Genomic DNA, 23555 nt, shown 5'->3' on the forward strand with positions numbered 1-23555 from the left:
ATTTTTTTTTCTGGCTGGAAATATTTGATAGATTCAAAGAATTGATGATATCCTGTCCCCTCAGGAAGGACTGTTCATACTCAGGTTTCTAAATTGTGGTCACTTCTGCAGGGCATTTAATGTCCAAATTTGATGTTTGTGGCATTCATGTAGGTATCTTGGAAGTTTTGCACTGCATCTTAACTGAAAGCCCAGAAGCCTTAAATCTGATAGCAGAGGGCCACATCAAGTCCATCATCTCCCTGTTGGATAAGCACGGGCGGAATCACAAGGTAGGTGTGGAAAGAACGGTGATTGACTTTGCCTGGTGTTTCCCTCCCCATTGTTCATGACCATTGTGTTTTACTGAGAGCATGTTGATTAGTCTTTCTTGACTTTGATAAAAATCTTAGGAAACTGGAAAAAGACTTTCCCCGCATACAAGCACTCTCCAAGCTGGGCAGCCACACTGGACTTTGGATGGTGCCCTGGGTTTCCAACAGCTCCCCAATCGCTGCTCATTATCATTAACCCTTAACACCAGCTCACTGTGGGACACTCAGTAGGCTCTGTCTGCACATGGCCAGCCGTATGGGACTGGCTTTCACCCTAGGATCCAGGAACTTCGTAGTGAAACAGCTTATAACAAGCTGTATAGAAAAGGTATGAAGAAATCAGATTTAAAACAGTGTAGAAAGTCTTAGCAACGTGGTTTGTTATTAAACAAAATCAGATTTACTATGAGTGAAACCAAATGAAGTAAATGAATCTGTGCGTGTGCAAGCAGAACTGAAGCCACTGGTCCTTCCCTTTTATACAAAGCAGCTATATGAGTTGGGGCCTCAGTTATGTCATCTGTAAAATGGTGACAAGGGCATCTCACTAAGTGGAATGCTATTATCATTTTTTTGAGATCTCTTATAGTTCTAACATCTCTATTTTTATGAAGTTATATCTCTAAGACACAGTGATCTGTGGGGAAAGTCTACTAAAATATGGGGAGTTTTTTTCCTGACCCTTCAACATCTGCACACACGGGGGCTATCGTGCTAATTAGTGGCCAGATGCGATATTCAACGGCTCAGGAGGTGTATTTCAGAGCAGATGGCATGATGAGACATGTGGGACTGCAGCTGTGCTTCTACAGAGTGGGGAGAAGTAGGCTTCGTCACTGGCAGTCTCTGCTTGTCATCATCTGGGGGGACTGCGTATTTGAGACAGCTCAGTGTGTCCGGGAGATTGAGACTCGGCAGCATAGACTGTATGACATGCATCAGCCTTGGGCAGCAGAAAGCCATGGTCCTTAGCATGTGGGAAATTGCTTGACAAATAATAAAATAAATACGTGGGATCTGAAATCGCTTTTCCAAATGCAGCAAATCAAAGGCAAACATGAAGCTTCCGCTTCAGTCCAGATTCTCTGCGTTCCAACATATTCCTTCCTGTCTGCGAAGTGTAATGAGAATAATAAATAGGCACCTGAGCAACACATGCTAGGAGCCACGGGCTATGTGAAAATGTCAGAGAAGCCTTTTGACAGGAAAGCTGCTCTCGTTTCATTGCCCCAGAGGTTTCTTTATTATTAGAACACATAGTGTACTTAATAAATAACCAACTTTGTTGTGGCTTCTTTCAGCCAAAAGCCACAAAGCATTTGATGCATGTCACTTGGTGGCAAGTTGATTACTATTCTACCCATTCCACAGTTGAGAAAACTGAGGCCCATCAAGCTGAAGTATTTTGCTAGAAATCAATGCCTGATCTGATATGTTATCAGAGTAGCCTTTAATCTTCTAGAACCAAGACCTTGTTAGAGAAATTCTGGTAATGTAAAAGTTAAAGCAATGTGATCTCGGTACATAAGAGTCTTTTCAAAGATGTTCCTTTTCCATCTTTGGATAGATTTTTGGGTAAAGGTTTGTCATGAATTCAGATCCTTCCTTAGGTACTATTCCATTGGATAGCTTTCATTTTCAAAGAGAAAAAACAGGTTCAAACCATCACTAATGTATTTGTGGTCATTTTGCAAAGAATGTGCTGAGTGGAGGCCAGACTTCCATTGCAACACTTCATCTTTGCTTGGAAAATGCCAAGGTCATGTTTTTCTCTCCAGGCTGCATTGTTGTCTCCAGTCCTAGAATTTCAGGAGTCTCTGACTAATCCACTTAGTTTTCGGTGAAGACAATGACTCAAAATATGCAGAATTTTAAAGCCACAAGGGACCTCAGAAGTCTTCCCACAAGAGCAACAACAGTAATGATAACCAGCATTTATTTTGCACTTAACAAATGCCAGTTATTGCTGTCAGTGTTCATGTGTATCTTATTCAGGTCTCATTACGACCTTATGACATAGCATCATTATTATTTGTACATGACAGTGGCAGAAAGAAGGCCGGGGCCTGGGTCCTTAGACGTTAAGCAGTTTCCCAGGAGCCACACAGCTAATTAATGACAAACTAGGAGCAGAAGTTGAATATTCTTTCCAGTGTTTCTCAAGCTGCAGCCTGTGAATATATTCTTTAGAATCCAAATGTTCTGTGAGAATATATTTAATTTTGTGATTTTATTTTTATAATTATCTAAATACAAAACTTTTGCAGTGAAAAATTCACCCTAGAAAGCATTTCCTTTGCTTTTTTTATTTATAAAAAAAATAAGGGGTACAAGTGCAATTTCGTTACCTGGATATATTGTGTAGTGCTGATGTCTGGGTTTTTATTGTAACCCCAACCCAAATAATGTACATTGTACTCATTAAGCAATTTCTCATCATTTACCCCCTCCCACACTTCCAAGTTGCCAACACCTATCACTCCACTCTCTATGTCCGCATCTCCACATTATTTAGCTCCCACTTATAAGTGAGAATATGCAGTATTTGACATTCTGTATTTGAATTATTTCACTTAAAATTATAGCTTCCAGTTCCATCTATGTTGCTGCAAAAATCTGATTTCATTCTTTTTTTATGACTGAACAGTATTCCATTGTGTGTGTGTGTATATAAACCACATTTTCTAATCTTCCATTGATGGATATGTACGTTCGTTCCATGTCTTTGCTATTGTGAATAGGGCTGTGATAAACATACAAATGCAGATATCTTTTTGATATAGCAATTTATTTTCCTTTGGGTAGATACCCAGTAGTGGGATTGCTGGATCAAAAATGGTAGATCTATTTTTAGTTCTTTGAGAAATCTCCATACTGTTTTCCATAGGGGTTGTACTAATTTACATTCCTACCAACGTGTATAAGCATTCCCTTTTCTCTGTATCCTCAGCGACATTTATTATGTTTTAATCTTTTCAATAATGGCCATCCTGACTAGTGTTAAGATGACATCTCATAGTGGTTTTAGTTTGCACTTCGCTGATGATTAGTGACGCTGAGCATTTTTTCATATGCTTGTTGGCCATTTGTGTGTCTTCGTTTGAGAAATGTCCATGTCCTTTGCTCACTTTTTAATGGGATTATTTGTTTTTTGTTGTTGTTGTTGAGTTGTTTGAGTTCCCTGTAAATTCTGGGTATTAGTCCTTTGTTGGATGCATAGTTGGCAGATATTTTCTCCTATTCTATAGGTTTTCTGTTCACTCTATTGATTATTTATTTTGCTTTGCAGAGCTTTTTAATTTAATTAAGTCCCATTTATCTATTTTTTGTTTTTGTTGCTTGTGCTTCTGACGTCTTAGTCATAAATTCTTTGCCTAGACCAATGTCCAGAAGAATTTTCCCTAGATTTACTTCTAGGATTTTTATAGTTTCAGGTCTTACACTGAAGTCTTTAATTATATCTTGAGTTGATTTTTGTATATAGTGAAAGAGAGGGATCCCATTTTCATTCTTCTGCATATGGCAATCCAAAGTTGCCAGCACTGTTTGTTGAAAAGGGTGTCCTTTCCATGGTGTATGTTCTTGTTGACTTTGTCAGAGATCAGTTGGCTATAGCTATGTGGCTTTATTTCTAAGTTCTCTATTCTGTTCCAATGATCCATGTGTCTATTTTTATACCAGTACCATGCTATTTTGCTTACTATAGCCTTGTAGTATAATTTGAGGTCAAGTAATTGTGTCATGTGTGTCCGTGTGAAGAGACCACCAAACAGGCTTTGTGTGAGCAACAAGGCTGTTGATTTCACCTGGGTGCAGGTGGGCTAAGTTCGAAAAGAGAGTCAGTGAAGAGAGATAGGGGTGGGGCCATTTTATAGGATTTGGGTGGGTAGTGGAAAATTACAGTCAAAGGGGGTTGTTCTCTTGTGGGCAGGGGCGGGGGTCACAAGGTGCTCCGTGGGGGAGCTTCTGAGCTAGGAGAAGGAATTTCACAAGGTTAATCTCTCAGTTAAGGTGGGGCAGGAACAAATCACAATGGTGGAATGTCATCAGTTAAGGCAGGAACCGGCCATTTTCACTTCTTTTGTGATTCTTCACTTGCTTCAGGCCATCTGGACATATACGTGCGGTCTCAGGGGATACGTTGGCTTAGCTTGGGCTCAGAGGCCTGAAAGTAATGTGATGCTTCCAGCTTTGTTATTTTTGCTCAGGATTGTCTGGGCTACTCGAGTTCTTTTTTGGTTACATATGAATTTTAGGATTGTTTTTTCTAATTCTGTGAATGACACTGGTATTTTGATAGGGATTGTATTGAATCTATAGATTTCTTTGGGCAGTATGGTCATTTCAAAGATATTCATTCTTCTTCTGATCCATGAGCATGGGAGGTTTTCCATTTTGTGTCATCTGCAATTTCTTTCATCAGTGTTTCGTAATTTTTTTTAGAGGTCTTTCACCTCCTTGGTTAAATATTTTCATAGGGTTTTGTTTTTTTGGCAGCTGTTGTAAATGGGATTGCCTCGAAGGCATTTTCATATAATAAGTTAGTGTTTCACAGACTGGAATTGGAGAGCTCCTATGGGTTCATGAAGGTAGCCTTCAGGATATGACATTTTTCCTTTAAATATAATTTTACATCTCATAGGTTTGAGATGTAAAAATTCTTTCTGTACCTTGCCACTTCCAATCATATGCTTAGAATTGAGACTACATATAATGGTAGCAATGATTATACCTTTACTTCTTTGCTAAAATATTTAAGTTGTTAGCTTTGTCCCTTTCATGGAAATAACTGCCACTCATCAAAAGCATGATCAGATTTGAGGTCAAAAAGTTATAGGGGAAGAACACAGTCTTTGGAGTGAAAAAGACAGGAGTGTGTTGCAGTGCCCACTCCATATTTTCTGAATGCACTTTACCCTTTGACCTCTCAATGATTTCACTCTTGTGGATCCTTCAATAGCTCCTCACTTCCCTACTTTTCCAGGACTCATCAAAATTCTTCTCTGGTCAATTAAAAAATCAATAAAAAATTCTTGTCTGCTCTTTAAAACTTAGTTCAAACGCCACTTCCTCCATGAATCTTTTTCTGATTCCATTTGGAATTGGTCTCCTCTCTTCTTATGATTTGTTCTCTGCTGTAATAATTGTTCCAGTCTGCCTTCTATTATAGTTATTTTTTCACATCTATTTCTCTTACATCTGTAAGTTCCTCTGTGGTAGGGACTGTCTTTGTAATCCTCATAGCGCCAGGCTAAGATGTTGTACATGGCAAGCATTCATACGTGTTTGTTGAAGGTTTAATAAATGAATAAAAGGAACAAATGAGTGAGCCAGAATCTACTCCTGTCTCACCTTCAACTAATAACACACTATGTTAGTAGCACTGATTGTGTTATTTGGTAAAAAGAATAACTGATGAAAATTCTAACAGTCACTGTAGTTTTTCCAGAGTAAGATTCTGCTAATATAAATAAAGTATGCATTTTCTACTTGCCCCTGAAGCTGCCTTACTCCAAACCTGCTCAAAGTTGCCATAGATAAATATTTTTTATTATCTTCTTTGTTTTGCAAGGATTTGGGTCTACCTTTGAGAAAAATATATGATAAAATAGTAATATCATTGATTCTCAGAAAGTATAAATCAGGAATCAAAGGTTTAGCCTGGAGGGGCTGAATAGCAGCCATTTCTCAAATATAGGACTTGGCATAAAAATCTCAGAAAAAATATAGTTAGCATTTGTTTAATCAGACTGCTTTTACAGATGAAAGCTGTGACAAAAATGCAGCAGCCAAACAGTGTTTCCGTAGGTATTTATCTTCAAAGTATAATTCCCATATAAGCTTGTGTTTGGGATAGACAGTAATAGAGATAAAAAGCAAAATGAGAGGCTCTCTAATGAAATGTGGTATCAATGATGAGAATGAAAACCAGAAACAAATGAACCCCACAAATGGGCCATTGATTAGGGAGGCCTAACTCCTGTGACACACAACCCCGTATTGTCAGTGGCTTAGCGTAGTCAAAATTTATTTTTTCTCATATGACTCTCCAAGGCCAGTGGGAGGGCTTGATTGAGTGTGGTTATTGGCTTCACCATCCCCTAAGGGCAGAGCCTCACAGACAATAAGGTGTTTACAAGTCTCCTGGGGATCATGTTAACATGAGGGCTCTGATTCAGTAATTTCGGAGTGGGACTGGGGCTAAGCATCTGTATTTCTAGAATGGTAGCACTATTGCTGATGAACTAGATGGTACCAGTGCTGCTCTTCTGGGGATCACACTTGAAATAAGGAGATCTTTGGGCTTTGGAATCCCTTGTTGGATATCTGTATCCAGTGGAAGGAAGGTAAGGATGGTGGGGCCCACTCCTGGGGGCCACCCACTTCCGATTGGCCAGAATTTAGTCCCCTATACCTGCAAGTGAAGGGTGGGAAATAAAGCCTTTGTATGTTCAGAAGGAGAAGAAAATGGAGTCTGGTGAATACTCAGCAATACCTGCCTCTCCAGCCAGGTATTCCAGCGGTCACCAAGATACCCCGTCAGTCAGAAAGTACAGATGGCCTCTAGTTGCAATGTCTGAATGCCCCCCATGGTGGATTAGACTTATCTGCACTCCCTTTTCTTTTTGAAGAACCTGTGAACCCAGAAAATCTGAGACAGGTCTTAGTTAATTTAGAAAGTTTATTTTGCCAAGGTTGAGGACATGCCCCAGGAAGTCCTGACGACATGTGCTGAAGGTGGTCCGGACACAGCTTGGTTTTAGACATTTAGGGAGACGTGAGACGTGAGACATCAATCAGTATATGTAAGAAGTACAATGGTTCAGTCTGGAAAGGTGGGACAACTTGAAGCAAAGGCAGGAAGACGGGAAGCTGAGAGGGAGCTTCCAGGTCACAGATAGGTGATACACAAATGGTTACATTCTTCTGAGTTTGTGATTAGCGTCTCCAAAGGAGGCAATCAGATATGCATCTATCTCAGTGAGCAGAGGAGTGACTTTGACTAGAATGGGAGGCAGGTTTGCCCTAAGCAGTTTCCAGCTTGAGTTTTCCTTAGTGACTGTGAGGGCTAAAGACATTTTCCTTTCACATTTCCCCACTTTTCTGTTTTTTTAATCTTTTGGAGAAAGCATTTTACAAGAGAAGAGTCTCTGGTCTCAGGTTTCATCTGATCTCTCATAGCTAGAAGGGTTTATTCCTAGATGGGTAGGTCCCAAAAGTTAATTTTTAGGAGGTTGTGAAATCCCACATCCTGTGAACAGAAAACAGTGGGGAGGAAGGGAGAGAAAAAAACAATGAACAAAAGAAAAATCCTGGAAAAATCCATATAGGCCACATTACTCTGAAGTCCATACATTAGTAGGCAGGTATGAAAGTGGCTTATGTACGTAAACAGGTTGCTGTTATTTTCTTCTGAAGTTTATTTAAGTTGTCTGGCTTCGGTACACAGGGTTTTAAGAAAGCACAGCTTAGTTTTCAGTGACTCCAAATTAGGAAAAATGGAAAAAAGAAGGGAAAAAATTTGAAAACATTATTTTGAAGACTTTTAACCAGGAAAAATTAGAATTCAGTCCCAAACTGTAGAAAATAATAAAAATTGAAAAAAATACAAGGCAGACCAGAATCTAACAACAGGTCTACTTGAAACATAATTTTTCTCTCTGCAGTTTCCCGTTTTCACTGAAGACAAATCATGGTAGGACTGGTTTGCTTTATTATACTTGGCCTAATTATTTGTATACAGTGCAGCAAGGGTAATTAGTTTTTACATAGGCTTTTAAATGGGCTTTGATGGAACTTTGTTCCATAGCAGGAATCTCAGATACAACTTCTTAAAGCTGAGCCCAGCCATGGATTTGTACCATCAAATACCTATGAGTTGGGTGAATTTCCTCTCCTCTGGAGGGTCCAAGATAAACCTGGGGCTTCTGCACGTGTCAGAAAGTGACATTCTTTACTTACCTCAGAAACCCTATAAATGGACTGTGTACACAAAATATGAGGCCATTTGTTCCAAGGGCCTTATTGGCTCCATAAGTCAAGTTTGATTCCTTAAAGGAAAGCACACCATTCCAGTCAAAGCCTTGGTAAAATAACCAGTGTATCCAACTGTGCCCTATTACAAAAGAAAACTGATTCTTATTGCACTTATGCAAATAACTCTATTGCCATGAATTGAGACTACTCACAAATAGTTTCCAAATTCTGGAGAAGTTAGGTAGAGAGAAACAAATATGCTCCAAATTTTGTTCACAGGACTGTTCTTTACTCAATTGTTAAAAGCCGTAAATAGCTTAAAGGTTTTCTTAACTCTGTAAAACAAAACAAAGTATCAGCAACATTTGAAGCAAACAGTCAAAAAGATTACTTCAGTTTTTTGTTGCTTCAGTTAATTCAGTTAACTCCTGTTATGTTTGATAGCCATGAACATTTCAGCTCTCCATGAGAGTTCTGAAAGTTTTTTCCTTTATTCCAATGTCACAATTTCCAAAGTTATCAGAAAACCTGCATTTAAGTGCACCTGTTAGAGTCCTACAGCTGATTATAAACCCACCTTTTAGAGAAAGTTTCAAACAAGATAAAACAAGACAGCTTTTTGTGGATGAAAAAAAGTTTTAAGGCAGCCATAGTTAAAAGAAACAACTGACAAGGAAATTTGTTACCTCTGTGGCACGCAATAATTTTAAAATGACAATTATGATTATTACTGATAATGTACACTAAGGTACATCAGAATTACAGGAGTTTTCCATAATTTTGGAATACACACCAATAACACATTTATACAAATATATCCCAAAGAAACCAAATACCATTTCATATTTGACAATGCTTCCTGTATAATTTTTATACCAAATAAGCTAAATTATGTCATTTTTGGACTTTAGGGAACCTAATGTCTTAAAAGATTAGGTTAGAAAAAGACATAATTTATAATTTGATTTTAGAAAGTTTGTCAAATATAAAAGGTTTAAAACACTTGATACTACAAAATAGGATTACAGGTCATTGTAAAGTTATTTATTTAAGTGATAATTCAAGCATTTCAAAAAGTGAAAACCTTCATTCTTTGAGAGAGAAGACTTAATTTTCTAAACAAGGAAGCCCTAATAGAAACAGCATGAAGTCAATTACGTTTGCTTTCAAACTTTTGTAAACAATTTATAAAATGTAATCTTGATTATAAAATATAACTTCTGTAAGCCTTTTATAACCTTTATAATCTTTATTAAGAAGTTGGTTAATGCTTCAAGAAAACCTTGTTAATCTGACACAGGGGTCCATATACTGGTTTTGCATCAGTTTGCCTTTGACATTAATAATTAGTTTATAGAGGAACTGCACTTATTTTATCTTTCAAAATTGGCCCACCTTACAATCTTATAATCTTACACACCCACCTGTTTGGAGACAGTCCCTGGGCCTTGAGGAGTTGAATAGCTTTAATTTCTTGCTGTGTGTCTCAGGAATGCAGTTTATTTTGATTGACATCTTCTATCGGGCCTGAAGATGAGCCTTTAATTGCTATCAGTGTTTAAGATTTAGCAGGACTTGGTGTCCTTTTTAGACCCAGGAGTTAGAGCCCTGTAACTCAATGTTACAAGAACTTTAAAAGCACATACAGGAAGATACATGGATGTAATAATGTAATAACCTTAATTTTAAAAAAAAATTATCTCAGTTTTTTTCCCTAAGCAAACCAAAATTTCATATGACAACTTGACTGTGTGAATTTTTTTTAAAGTGTAAATCCTCTTATTGTGACTTACACTGACTGCTCATGACAGGGTTGGACTTTCTGATTTATTCTGAACATCCCTCCTTTTTAAAAAAAATCAGTGATTTTATTTTAGGACTAAATTTACCATACAAGATTCTTTCTTATATAAAATTATTTCTCTTTAAGTTTTTCACCTCAAAAAAAAAAAAAAAGCCTCTTTATTTTTATAACTTTCTTTACATCTTTTTTATTCCTGGTTCCTTTCACCTTGTTGTATACATAACCTTTAAGTTTTGAATTAGACAAAACTTGTTCACTTTTTTTTAAGGACACACTTTTTTTTTCTTTAACAATAATGTTTTCCTACAATATGTATTTATTGGAAAATACCCAAGTAGTGAAATATTTATTATTTGATTTAATATAGCTTTATATTCTAAATTATGACCAGTTTGTCTACAAATATTTGTGCCATTACATTTACCTAATTGTTTTGTTTACCTAGATTATTCACGAAAACTGTGACAGTCATTATTTAAAGTTATAAAACTGCCGTTGCAAAATTATAACTGAGACACTGAAAAGAGATTTGATCTGACCAACTCAATATTGCTCTTTTTTTTTTTTTTTTTTTTTTTTTGGATTTCTGACTTCTTTTTATTTATTTATTTTAAGTGGATGAATAATACTTGTACATGTTCATGGGGTACATAGTGATGTTGTGATACATATAATACATGGTAATCAGATCAGGGTAATTAGCATGTCCACCATCTCAAACATTTATCATTTCTTTGTGTGGGAAATAGTCAATATCCTCCTATTTGAAACCATATAATATATTATTGTTAACTATTAGATTGGTGCAAAAGTAATTGCAGTTTGCCATTACTTTCAATGGCAAAAACCATAATCTCTTTGCTATAGAACACTAGAACTTATTCCTCCCATCTAGCTGTAATTTTGTATCCTTAAACAAATCTCTCCCTATCCTTCTCTTCCCCCACCCTTCCCTCTTAACCTGCAAGCTGTCCTTGTTCATTCCTGGGCATAGGCCGAACTAACTTTGAGAGGAACATAGTTTGTAGTTTAGCTTTGAAATAGACAATAACAGTTCTTTCCCAAAACAAACCTCCTTGTTGCCTGTGGACTAGACTGCCTAAAGCCACCGGATTAGAAGTTACAGTAATCTTACTAAATTCAAGATACAACTATTTTCATTAAACACTTATCAATGTCTTATTTATTACAAATTACAAAAGCAAAGATTATTCTGTTTTGGGCTGGGCTTGTAGTTTTGTAACCCCTATGCCAAATTTTGACACCTTACAGTATTTCGGCAGGGATAAGTATGAAATTGCTTGATGAATAAATACAAACAAAAATGTATGCTGGGCAATACTTAAGGCATTTATAATAGTAGTTTACCAGTAATTTTAAAGCTAGCTTATTTATTAAAGATTTCACTGGCCAGGTGCAGTAGCTCACGCCTGTAATCCCAGCACCTTGGGAGGCTGAGGTGGGCAGATTACGAGGTCAGGAGTTCGAAACCAGCCTGGTCAACATAGTGAAACCCTGTCTCTACTAAAAATACAAAAAATTAGCTGGGTTGTGGGCGCCTGTATTCCCAGCTACTCAGGAGGCTGAGGCAGGAGAACCACTTGAACCTGGGAGGCGGAGGTTGCAGTGAGCCAAGATTGCACCACTGTGCTCCAGCCTGGGCGACAGTGCAACAGTGTGAGACTCTGTCTCAAAAAAAAAAAAAAAGATTTTACTTAAGTTACAGGAACTTTAAAAAGCATTTTATTTAGTCTTTAAATAGGAACTTTAAAATAAGGTCTAAACAGGAACTTTAAAAAGCATTTATTTAGTCTTATTTAGTATATAATTTAAGAGCTTTTATTTTTTAAGCCAATTATTTAGAGCTCTTTTATATATTGTTAGTAGTAAAACATTCTGTACGGAAAAAATAAATACATATAAAAACTTATGAGGCATGCCAGTGGAAGTACATTTTATAGATTTATAAAGACTCCTCCCCCACTTTTTTTTTTCCTGTCTTAGACTTTCAGATTCTTGATAACCTGTTTCACAGCCCTAGGCAATTGTCAGCTAAATAGCCTTAAATTTGCACATTAAGGGAAACAACTCAAGTGAAAATCAAATAGCAAAATTTACATCATAAAGTACAGAGAGAAAAAGTCTGGTGGTGCTAGAGGGAGACACTGTTATTTTTCTTGAGCCAAATTAAACATAAAATTAAACTACACCTTCCTTAAAAACCCAAGAGTAGCCTCTGTTGCAATAACTATTTTAATTACAAAAAAAAAAAATCAGATGAAAACGGAATTCAGTTAACTGAGAAGAAAAAAAAATTGCTCAAAAAAAAAAAAAAAAAAAAAGACAAGGCCTTAGGAGAGAAAAACAAACAAAAAACCAAAAACATGAAGACCTTTCATATACAAACACGCACACATGCACACATGCATCTTGGATGTTAGCCTTTTAATTAAGCTGACTTTTAACCATTGAGCTCCTTTAAAAAAAATTTTTTTTAAATCTTATTACCGTATTTCTGCTAGGACAAAATGCTGCTAAACTAACAACGATCACACAAATTGTACAATTTCTGAGCACTCTAAGTGTAAGCAGAAATTAACACCAGCTGGTTGTTAAATGCTAACTGTAGTCATTTAAAAGGAATTTGCAAGACAGAATCCCAAACCAGTTTCTTACCTAGTGATGGGTCTTAGGCTGTAGACTGCTGTCTGCCAGCCTAGAAGCAGAACAAAAAAAAAAAACTCATCTTCCCTGTTGGAAGCAAGCTCAAACTCCATAAAGGAGTTACCTGCCTTCCATCATCATGGAAGCAGGAAAACTTGCCTTCCTGTTGGAAGCAAGTAAAACTAAAAAAAAAAAGGAGTTGGCTGGGCACGGTGGCTCACGCCTGTAATCCCAGCACTTTGGGAGGCTGAGGCGGGTGGATCACGAGGTAGGAGATCGAGACCATCCCGGCTAACACGGTGAAACCCTGTCTCTACTAAAAAAATACAAAAAAATTAGCCAGGCGTGGTGGCGGGTGCCTGTAGTCCCAGCTACTTGGGAGGCTGAGGCAGGAGAATGGCGGGAACCCAGGAGACAGAGCTTGCAGTGAGCAGAGATCGAGCCACCGAACTCCAGCCTGGGAGACAGAGCGAGACTCCGTCTCCAAAAAAAAAAAGGAGTTGTACAGCAAAACAGACTTTAGATCTCAACCTGAAGTTTTGGGATATTAGGGATTCTCTGGAGGGGGTACTCTCAGACCTCAGCAAATTGTCCTATTGGTTTAAGCCATAAGGTTAGCTCATGCTGGTACCAAGCACCGATAGGAGATTCGTCAAAGGTCAGGGGCACCTCCACTCAGGATCCCCCCCGTGGTTACCAAAATGTGAACCCAGAAAATCTGAGACAGGTCTTAGTTAATTTAGAAAGTTTATTTTGCCAAGGTTGAGGACACGCTCGTGACACAGCCTCATTAAATCCTGACGACACGTGCCTAAGGTGGTCCGAGCACAGCTTGGTTTTAGACATTTAGGGAGACATCACTCAATATATATAAAAAGTACACTGGTTCAGTCTGGAAAGGCAGGATAACTTGAAGCCAAAACAGGAAGACTGGAAGCAGACAGGGAACTTCCAGGTCACAGATAGGTGATATACAAATGGTTACATTCTTCTGAGTTTCTGATTAGCCTTTCCAAAGGAGGCAAATCAGATATGCATCTATCTCAGTGAGCGGAGGAGTGACTGAATAGAACGGGAGGCAGGTTTGTCCTAAGCAGTTTCCAGCTTGAGTTTTCCTTAGTGATTTTGGGGGCCCAAGGTATTTTCCTTTCACAAACCCATTTGAACTATTTTAGAAAAGGAAGTTTATCTCCATTCCCCAGTTTTACCTGAAGGAGTGTCTCCTAAAGCAAAACCTAAACAATGTCAACTCTGATTCTTTAAGTGGCATCATTTATTTATAGATGATGCACTGCTCTGTTAGGCTGTGTGCTTTTTACAGAGCCTTTTTCTCTTTGCTGTTCCTACTGTATGTGGATTAAGCCCTGCTTTCCCTCTGGCTGTGACAGCAAGTCTCCCACAGCCATCACTCCAAGGCAAAACAGATGAAATGTGTAATAGGCCGACTGAAAAGTATTTCATTTCCTGGCCATCTATGGCTCTTTTCTTAGGGTGAGAAATTAGCCTCTGGATTTCAAGTTTCCACAGTTGATGTCTTTCATAGAGTGCTAATGGTAAGAGTCCCCCATAAAACTGCATTTGGGATTCTTTTCTGCTTGTCCCGTAAATGTGCTTTGTATTTATCTGGAACAAAACTGACATTCAGGGAGTCAAGTAGAAAATTGGTTTGTGAGAATTATGGATACAAATGCCATGAACACCTTGAAGCTATCAAACCCCACTAAGCATTGAGTCTTCAGTGGCCACTCTGAGAGACTGAAATGAGGCTGCCTGCCTCTCTGTTGGTGCAACCTGCCATATCGTGGCTGTTATTTATCGGCTGCTGTTTGCACATTCCTCTCTGTGAAGGAGAGCAGGAGGAAGAGAGCCTGACTGGCCCAGCACAGTTCGCTTTGCCATGATAGGAACAAAGAAAATCTGAATGAAAGAGGATACAGTGCAAGGAGAGGACAGAGGAGAGGTGAGCGTGCAGGACAAGGCAAACAGAGACTGTTTTCCAGCTGCCTAGGAAGTGGGAACAAGGGGCAAAAGCAGTTTAATGACTTAGATTCATGGGCCACCTGGGATCTTGAAAGTTTGTTCTCCTTCTAGATGGGAGAAGGAGAGCGGGTAAAATATTTAGAATACCAATCTCCAGAAATTAAAGGGTATCTTCATGAGTTTTGATGATACCACAGCAAAAGACCGAAGAACAGGAGTCTGCCCTACCATCACCCCACCTACGAGAGATTCCCAAGCTTGCTACATGCAAGACCTTAGCCAAATGGGAATCTTACGTGCCTTTTTATTAAGACCTGTAATATTTTATTTAAGGCCTTAAAATTTTATTAAGACCTCCACTAATACTCAGTGCCAAGCACCATCAGGGCTGGGTGAGAGTGTGCTCCTTGAGTTTGAAGTCCACAGAGGGCCTTTTATCCTTCTGCTCTGTGTTTTCAGAGCTCAGACAGTGAGCAGGGCCTGGATTTTGTGCCCTAGATGCCTCGCCACACCTTAGTCCTGGCCTAGCTAGGATATTGTCTTAGACAGTCTGTCTTCAGAGCACAGCCTCTTACTTACTGTAATAGAGCAATGGCCACCGATGGTGTGCATAGTTTGGAGGGAAGGGGCATAAGACTAGAACAGAGGGGCTAGAAAGAGGCCCAGACTCATTTTCCCAAGAAGCAGTAGGCTCTGAGGCATCACTTGCTCCTTCTGGGTAAGAGGCAAAGCTTCCTTGGCTCTGAGCTGGCTCTCCACCCGTCACCTAGCCCCCACCCTTCATGACTCCTTCCCTCATGCATTGTGGTGGTCCTGCCTGCTGTGCCCTCCTGGTGGTCCTAAGGTTTGGTGGGTGTGTCCTGCTGCAGGTTCTGGATATCCTGTGCTCCCTCTGTCTCTGCAATGGGGTTGCAGTGAGAGCCAACCAGAATCTGATCTGTGACAACTTGCTGCCCCGGAGAAACCTACTCCTGCAGACACGACTGATTAACGATGTAACCAGGTAAGGCCACCACCATCATTCCAAATGTCAAGCATAGTTCTGCCTGTCTTGTCCCCAGGCAGGAAAAGAGGGCTGATCTGAACTCCAAAGTTGCCCACCCATTGTTTCCATGGTGGTACAAGTACATAAGACAAGACCAAGCAAATGTGCATTTCCTATGACTAGGGCCTCCAACACCTTTAGCAGAATTCCTCAAACTTTTCTGTTTAAGTAGCTGAGGATAGAGTATGTGTAGCATCTGAGTGCTAAAGAATTTGACCTGGGGTGGCCTACCATGTTTTCTTTTAAACAGTAATGCAACTCTTATAACTTCATAATATATTCATATTTATTTTTATATACCAACTTTTTTTCTATAATCTTTTCATAGAATGGATGTCCCAAGTGAGACTGTGGCTTCTTGCATCCTCTGGCTCATGGCCATGTATCTGACTGCTGTCTGTGAGGATCAGGGTGAAGAGCAGGGTCCCAGGCAGGACCCCTAGCTTGCTAGTCCATGCATGTGGCTGCACGTGAGTCATGTGAACTCACTGGACTGGGACTAGGCAGGTCTGCGGTTTTGTAACCACTTTCTACCTAGGCCTACACACTAATCCACAATGGCAAGAATAGAATCTTCCCTCTGAAGTGCAGAGTGGCCCAAAGACCTGAGCTGTCAAACAGACTTACTTTCTTCATGGTGCCAGCCTGGTTTTTCTTTGCCTACCCAAAATAGGGCATAGCTCCAGCCCAAGAACAGTTCGTCTCTAAAAGTATGATTCCTAACATAAAAACTCTAAGTGGTGTATCTTAAGCTTTTAACCACTTTGCTGGATACATTAAAACCTCTTTCCCTTAATGAGGTTGCCTAGTAATGACTTCTTAATGGTTTTAAGAGACCAGTGTTATTAATAATGCTTCGGTAACAAAGCTGCTATACAGAAAATAAGGGTGCTTATACCAATTGACCAAAAAATGGAATTCAAGTAAATTTTTTTTTAACTTAAAAAACAAAGGTTTGTAATCGTACAAATCTGTATAACATTTCAGCATCGTTGCCCATGGTTGGCACTCAGTAAACGTTGGTTGCCTTGAATGGAATATTAAAAGAAACATCCTTTATGTTTTGTAATGAAAATGTTGTCCTCTTGCATCACACTAAGAACTTGATCAAGTGTTGAGGGTCCTAAGCTTTTTCTAGTCTTTTTTTTTTTTGGAGACAAGGTCTCACTCTGCTGCCCAGGCTGGAGTGCAGTGGCATAATCATGGCTCACTGCAGCCTTGAACTGCTAGGCTCGAGCAGTTCTCTGACCTCACCCTCGCAAGTAGCTTGGACTATAGGTGTGCACCACCGTACCCAGCTAATTTTTGTAGAAACAGGGTCTCTGTTACCCAGACTGATCCCAGACTCCTGGCTTTTAGAGATCCCTCCCATCTTTTGAGCAATATGAAATACACAGCATTGCTCTTGTCCTAGGTGTAAATGGGCCGTTGCCTCCTATGGTCTGGTTCAACTTGCTTTCTCAGCTTTTAAGGGTGTGTTGATGCCACTTGCCCATGTTTAATTTCAGTATCCGGCCAAACATCTTCCTGGGAGTTGCGGAGGGCTCAGCCCAGTACAAGAAGTGGTACTTCGAGCTGATTATCGACCAGGTGGACCCCTTCCTAACAGCAGAGCCCACACATCTGCGGGTGGGCTGGGCCTCTTCTTCAGGCTATGCCCCATACCCAGGAGGTGGAGAAGGATGGGGAGGCAATGGTGTTGGTGATGACCTGTACTCCTATGGCTTTGATGGACTTCACCTTTGGTCAGGTGAGTACCTTGCTAAAGCTTTGGCTCATAATCTCACTGGAAATGATGGAGGCTCAAATTATTCAAGCTGAAATGACCACTTCCATTTGAAATGATACAGACTCAAGAGTCTCAATTAATTAAACGGTTAGGTGGAAAAGAGTATCAGATTAAAATAAGACTCATTTATACCATTACTCAGACAGTTCCTAGCTACATGGTCTAGTGCAGATCACTTCTCTCAAGCTCATTGTATCTGTATGAGCCTTATTGTACGGAATCGTTAGGATTATATGAACAGAGACTCAGCATTTATTCACTGAGCAGTGAGTTACATACTTTCTCATTTTTCTCTTATTTTATCCTCACAGGGAGCCCTTAAGGTAGAAAATATTGACCTCATGTGACAAACGTGTAAACAGAAGCATAAAGATGGTTCAGTAATTTATTCAAAGTCACACTAGGAAGGATCCAGACCTGACTACAAGTCCATAATCTTGTCAACACAGCCTGTTGCTTCATAATACAATTTATAAAATGTCTGGATCCATGCCTAACACACAATAGGTGCTAACCTTTTTAAACGAATTCAGGGCTTCCTTTTTTTAGATAAATAATTGATGCTTTTCCCAAGCATGTCCATGGCCCGTGCCTGTGGAGGAATGTCTTGACTTCTGCCTGGGTGAAAAACGCGAGATTAACTCTCAGGCTTTCATCAAGAAGAAGAGCCCTACCTCTCCTGTCTGTTGTCCAAAGCGTGTATTTTCTGTATCTTTTGCAAAACTGCAATTGGAGCCGTCGCGTCCCTTATAGAAATCCCTTACGTAAGCATTGTGCCGTGTGCCCGTTACATAAGTAACCATGACACACATTCTTCCTCAAATCCAGTACAAAGGAAAAGTTTACCTCTACAGGACAAACCTGTATATTTTCTTCTGTAACTGGTAGCTACATAACTTATCGCATTTTCTTCCTTCCCTTAGCTTTCTAGTTACAACCTAATTGCCTGATGCCAATGATGAAGTCAGCTCAGGTCCCAATGGCATGCTTCTTTTCATTGGTCTTCATTTTCAGTTGGTCCATATGGATTTTTTTGTTGTTGTTATTTTAGGAGCCATGTTGCATTCAGCTTCAACACTTTAAAACTTTTAGGAATGCTGTAAACATTTATTTGTATACTTATTTATCCTGGATCACTGCCATGGGGGAAGAATGAAAAAAAGCCTTCGTTCATGTTCTGTGTGTCCCAGAGGACAATGTGGTCCTGACATAAGTGGATTCAAAATGGCAGGATGATGGGGTCATGTGAAGGGAAAGTCTTATCTTGTGCTCTCATCCTCCCAACTTAACCTTCCCTAATTCTTCATGGAACGTGGAGCTTCCCTTTGTTCTCATAGTGTTATCACGGAGCCACTGAGTCTGTGGCTATGAAGTAGTGACCTTAAGCTTAGGTTATCATCAGATATCATAAGGTTCACAGGAAACTGTCTCTGAAGAAATGATCTGAGAAGAAAGAATCCTTATGCTCATGCACCTTTGCGGCTCCTGAATGTGGTAGGATTAAGTCTGTGAAGGAATTAACAAGACTGACTTGAAAAAATTGTTTCACACTCCTGCTGACTGCTACCTATCTCCCACCAACTTGCCACCATAGCCCAAGAATGTTCTCTGGAGCCCAGCTACACCTGAGAGGGCTCTGCATGGAGATTGGCTAAGGAAGTATGAAGCATACCCAGACCCTGGGGTGAAGCAAATTGGACCCTTGTTTCGAAGAGAAACTAATCATTCTCAAAGGAAAAAAATTTAGTCTTTTTCTGACTTTACAGCACTGCATGGGGCACTTACTGTATTCCTGTATCCCTTTGTAGAAATTTGAGGAATGAATACATCAGTGAGTCAGGAGGCATAGAACGCATTCATGGTGCATCCATAGAGGGCTACTCTGTGCATTTCAGGACCTGAACATCCTGTCTTAATTGTGTATCATTCCAGGAGTGTACAGTTCCCCATCCTCTCCCTCATCCCTCCTGTCTCCTCTGAAGGCAAGGAAGCTGGGTGCTCCAGGCTCATGCCGAACATCACTAGCAGTGGCTCCTGTGATTGGAGAAGTGGGAAGAAGGCTGGTGACTCAGCTTTTCAAAAACTGATTGTGGCTCTCTGAAATGGCCCGCATTTGATGGTATATTGGCATGTAGGTGTACTCAAGGGATTTCATCCCTCAGTCTCCAGCATCTGATGAGACATGGAGAAACCAGTGTCTCCAAGTTTTATATGTTTCATTCTCACCAAAACCCAAAGCTTTCCTGGGTCTGGGCATCGTTCTGACTTCTCCAACGAGCACACAGGGAACATATATCTTGCAGAAGGGATTGGAATATGTCAGGAATATTTCTTCAGCTGAAGAAATAAAGTTTCTGTTGATGTCCCCCACCAGGGAAGCCATGAATTTCAGACTATCTTATGAAAAGGTAATTGATGAAGAAATGAAACAGAAATAACACTCCAACTTACTACAGGAGAGAATGGTGGGTAGATAGGGGGATATATTAGAAAGTGGTCGTGATAAATTATTCTCCTTTTATTTGAGATTTAAATGCCCAGGTCATTACCTTTAAAGTTATTTGTGTGCATAAATTAAGCCACTGCCTTGAACATACTGAAGTATGTCTTTAACATACTTATTAAAGTACAATAGATTTTGCAGTAGTTGGAAAGAATTACAGTGCCTCTAACACTTTGTCAATGGAAAGTCAAGAACAAACAGCATAGCTTTGGAGTTATGCCTGGGTTTGAATCCTAGCTCTGCCACTTAATGTTTCTTTTTTTTATATTGGACAAATTAACCTCTCAGAGACTCAGTTTTCCTCTGATAAAATGAGGATACTATAAGATTCTTATGAAATTTAAATAAGAAATATGAAGTCCCTGACACACATTAGATACACAGTAAATATGAGCTACCTTCCATCGTCATCTATGAATTGCACTGCAGTTATAAAGACCAAATCCAGAGTCCTTGGTACTTCACTCAAGACCATGAGAATAGCCCAGTTAGGGCTACCCCAGGAATATCTAAGGGAATAAAGAACCCCAGTTCCGTGCTGAATGAGAAAAGAATTCTCAAAGTGACATCCTGGAAGTATGAATGAGCTTTTTCTCTGTGTAGGGGAGAAGCAGCCTTAATAGGCCTTTTTAGCCATGGAAGCCTGGGAAGTCATTTTCAGGCGTCAGCTGTGGGAACATCTGCCTCCTCAACTCTGTCTAGCCCTCCCTACAGAGTCCAGGGTCAACTCAGACACTGTGATCTTCTCTTTGGAGGAATGGCTCTTTTTCGTGATGGTCTCACTTTCCCTCTCTGGATGGAGACTCAATGGGGCTTTCAGGATAGCAGTTGGGAGTGAATTCTGCTCAGAGCAGCCTACACAGTATGTTACTGGCTGGGGGAAGTTTCATAGGAGGAATCATATCTCCCCTTCCCTTTAACCACTTTTTCCTCCTCAGAATTGAAATAAGCAAAAGAATTGACCATCCCAAGAGATGAGTAGTATGGAAGCGAATGAATGGAGTAAAATTGTGTTTCCTGATTTATTAAGACTACTGACTCCTCAAGATAATTTACCTCTGCAGTCAGATCTGCACAAGGGGACTTCACCTGTCTCCCAACTAAGATGAGTTCCAGGGTATTTGTTTATAAAACACAGCCCACTGTGACTCAGACCTTTCCAACCCCAGTCCTATGTGGACGAGATCCGAGGAGTAGCTGCAGAAGAACAGCGCTTTTCTGTCTTTGGATCCCCTGTCATTCCAAATGGCTAAATATTTGTGCTTGTGTTATAATGCCAAACTCTGCAGTGCCTGGACCTGTGCAAGTGCTGAGCATCGCTGTTTCCAGTTGCCTCGTTACTCATCAGAAGGGACTAAATTCTGCAATAATACACCCTGAGGTTAATTGAAGATATGCAGCATCTAATTAAGTGGCCTTTAAAAAAAATCGTATTATCGGGTTTGGAATGGCCTTTCCAAGCTTCCTGGGCACTTCAGGTGGGCCTGAGCCTCCAAACCAGGGGACGGTTTTTCCTCTTGAGACTGGCAGAGATAAGAACCACTGGCCTCTTGCAGTGGATGGTCTCTAGAATTATTCAGAGTTCCTAATATCATAAAAAGCACTTGAGGCTGCTCTTAGAAAAGCTCTCTGAAACAAGTTTGATTTTTCATTCCATAGTGTCACATTTCTGCTGGTTGTTCTAAAAGGGTCAAATACATTAAACATACTTTAAAATGTGCATGTTTTTCAGTACTGTCTTTGAATAAAGAAAGTAGATTTTAAATCACTTTTTGGATTCAGCCCTCAATGCTATAATTTCCCATATTGTTATTTTTTTCTAATATTATAAAAGGTATAATATTCCTACAGTGTCCTGGCGAACTTTTCTACTGTTAGCCTAATAATTAAGGTTCCTGGAGTTGAAAAAAACACAAACAAATAGCACTTGTTGTGGGTTACAGTGTGTGAGGCACTCTTCTATCGCTCTATGTAAATTAATTGATTCAAAACTCATAGCAGTCTTATGAGGTAGACGTTATTCCTGTTTGACAGATTAGGTAACTTGAGTCCACAAAGGTAAGTTACTTGCCCAAGGTCACACATTAAGTGACAGAGCCAGAACTAGAGCCCAGGCAGTCTGGTTCCAGAAACCCCTTGACCACTACGATAAACTGCCTCTTAAGTGGTACACAGGACATCATTTATTTACTTCATTAAAGTGAAAAGGATAATAATGGTACCTTACAAATAACTCTCTTTACAGCATCCCTGTGGGTACCACTGTGCCCATTTTACAGATGGGGAAGTTGAGCTTCTAGTAAAATCATAGGTCCTGGTTCATGCAGCAGGTAAGGGCTTGGGATTTGAACTCAGTCCTGTGTGATTCCAAGGCCCCTCCAACCTCCCTTTGCTATCTCACTGCAGCTCAGTCAAAAGGATTTGCATCTTGTCTAAATGTGGAATACAAGACCCTTCCTAAATGATTATTAAGCCATGAAAGCCCTCACAGGGGTGGAGATTACTTTCTCTGCATGTGAGAAGATTTATAAAACACACTATGCAAAAGCAATGCCACCATTCCATCATTTTCCTATTTCAAACTCTTCATACTACTCACATTTTAAAGTGAGGTGTACGTCATCAGATGACCTTTTACAGTGTGAATATGATATGAAATGGGCTCTCTTATCCAAATAGTCTTCCCGTGACATTGCTCTAAGCACTTGCTAAGTATATCCTTCATATCCAGTGATTATCAACAGTTACCCTTTCATTTCTAGATAATATTAGTCCCAACTCTGTTCTCTACTGTACAAGCTTTAAAAATAGGCCCAGCCTATGGATTCAATTTGCTTATAACTTTTCTTAGCAAGTGTTCCAAAGGAAACTTCTACGTTGAGCCCAGTCTCTTAGAGAAAAGGTGGGAAAAGACAGTGTCTTTCACCACATGGGCATAATTGCTCCTCCTGGTGGTTATTTTCAATGGAAAGAATAAGCCAGACGGGGGAAATTCTCCCAGCCATATTTCCTCTGGAGGGCATATGGCAGCTATGGCTAAATAAAGTTCAGAGCTCAGCTCCTGTTGGTATGAAAGCCCTGCTGCAGATGAAGAGCATCCCCCATGAAAGCTGTTCTTTGTCTTCAGTGGCCGAGCCTCAGGCCAGTATAGAAGCCAACAGTGAACCCTCAGAGGACGTGAGAGAGGACACTGGAGTCACGATTCAACTTTGGCAGTTTTGTCCCAGTTTGTATGATTCTTAGAACATTAAAGAACCTTGGAATTTGTATTTTTATCCAGCAAGGATCTGAATATGTTTAAAGACAATTGTCCAGCATAGCATTTCAATTATTTCCTGGTCTTCCTCAGTTCACAAATATTTCTTAGAATTTGTTCAAGTAGGCTGGGTGTGGTAGCTCAAACCTGTAATCCCAGCACTTTGGGAGGCTGAGATGGGAGGATCAGTTGAGGCCAGGAGTTCAAGACCAGCCTAGCCAAC

The 23555-nt window shown here is 39.8% G+C and overlaps 1 protein-coding gene across 9 annotated transcripts in view; it reads left to right on the forward strand.

The window, feature by feature from the left end:
• The window catches only part of RYR3 (ryanodine receptor 3), a 563725-nt gene that overhangs the window by 281869 nt on the left and 258301 nt on the right, over positions 1-23555 (forward strand). For all 9 annotated transcript variants that reach the window (XM_016927886.4, XM_016927893.4, XM_016927892.4 and 6 more), the window contains exons 16-18: positions 154-272; positions 15609-15742; positions 17293-17534. In XM_016927886.4, the coding sequence (XP_016783375.2) occupies positions 154-272; positions 15609-15742; positions 17293-17534 (495 nt within the window). The remainder of the gene's footprint in view (positions 1-153; positions 273-15608; positions 15743-17292; positions 17535-23555) is intronic.

Source organism: Pan troglodytes, chromosome 16, assembly GCF_028858775.2.
Source record: "Pan troglodytes isolate AG18354 chromosome 16, NHGRI_mPanTro3-v2.0_pri, whole genome shotgun sequence".
NCBI lineage: Eukaryota > Metazoa > Chordata > Mammalia > Primates > Hominidae > Pan > Pan troglodytes.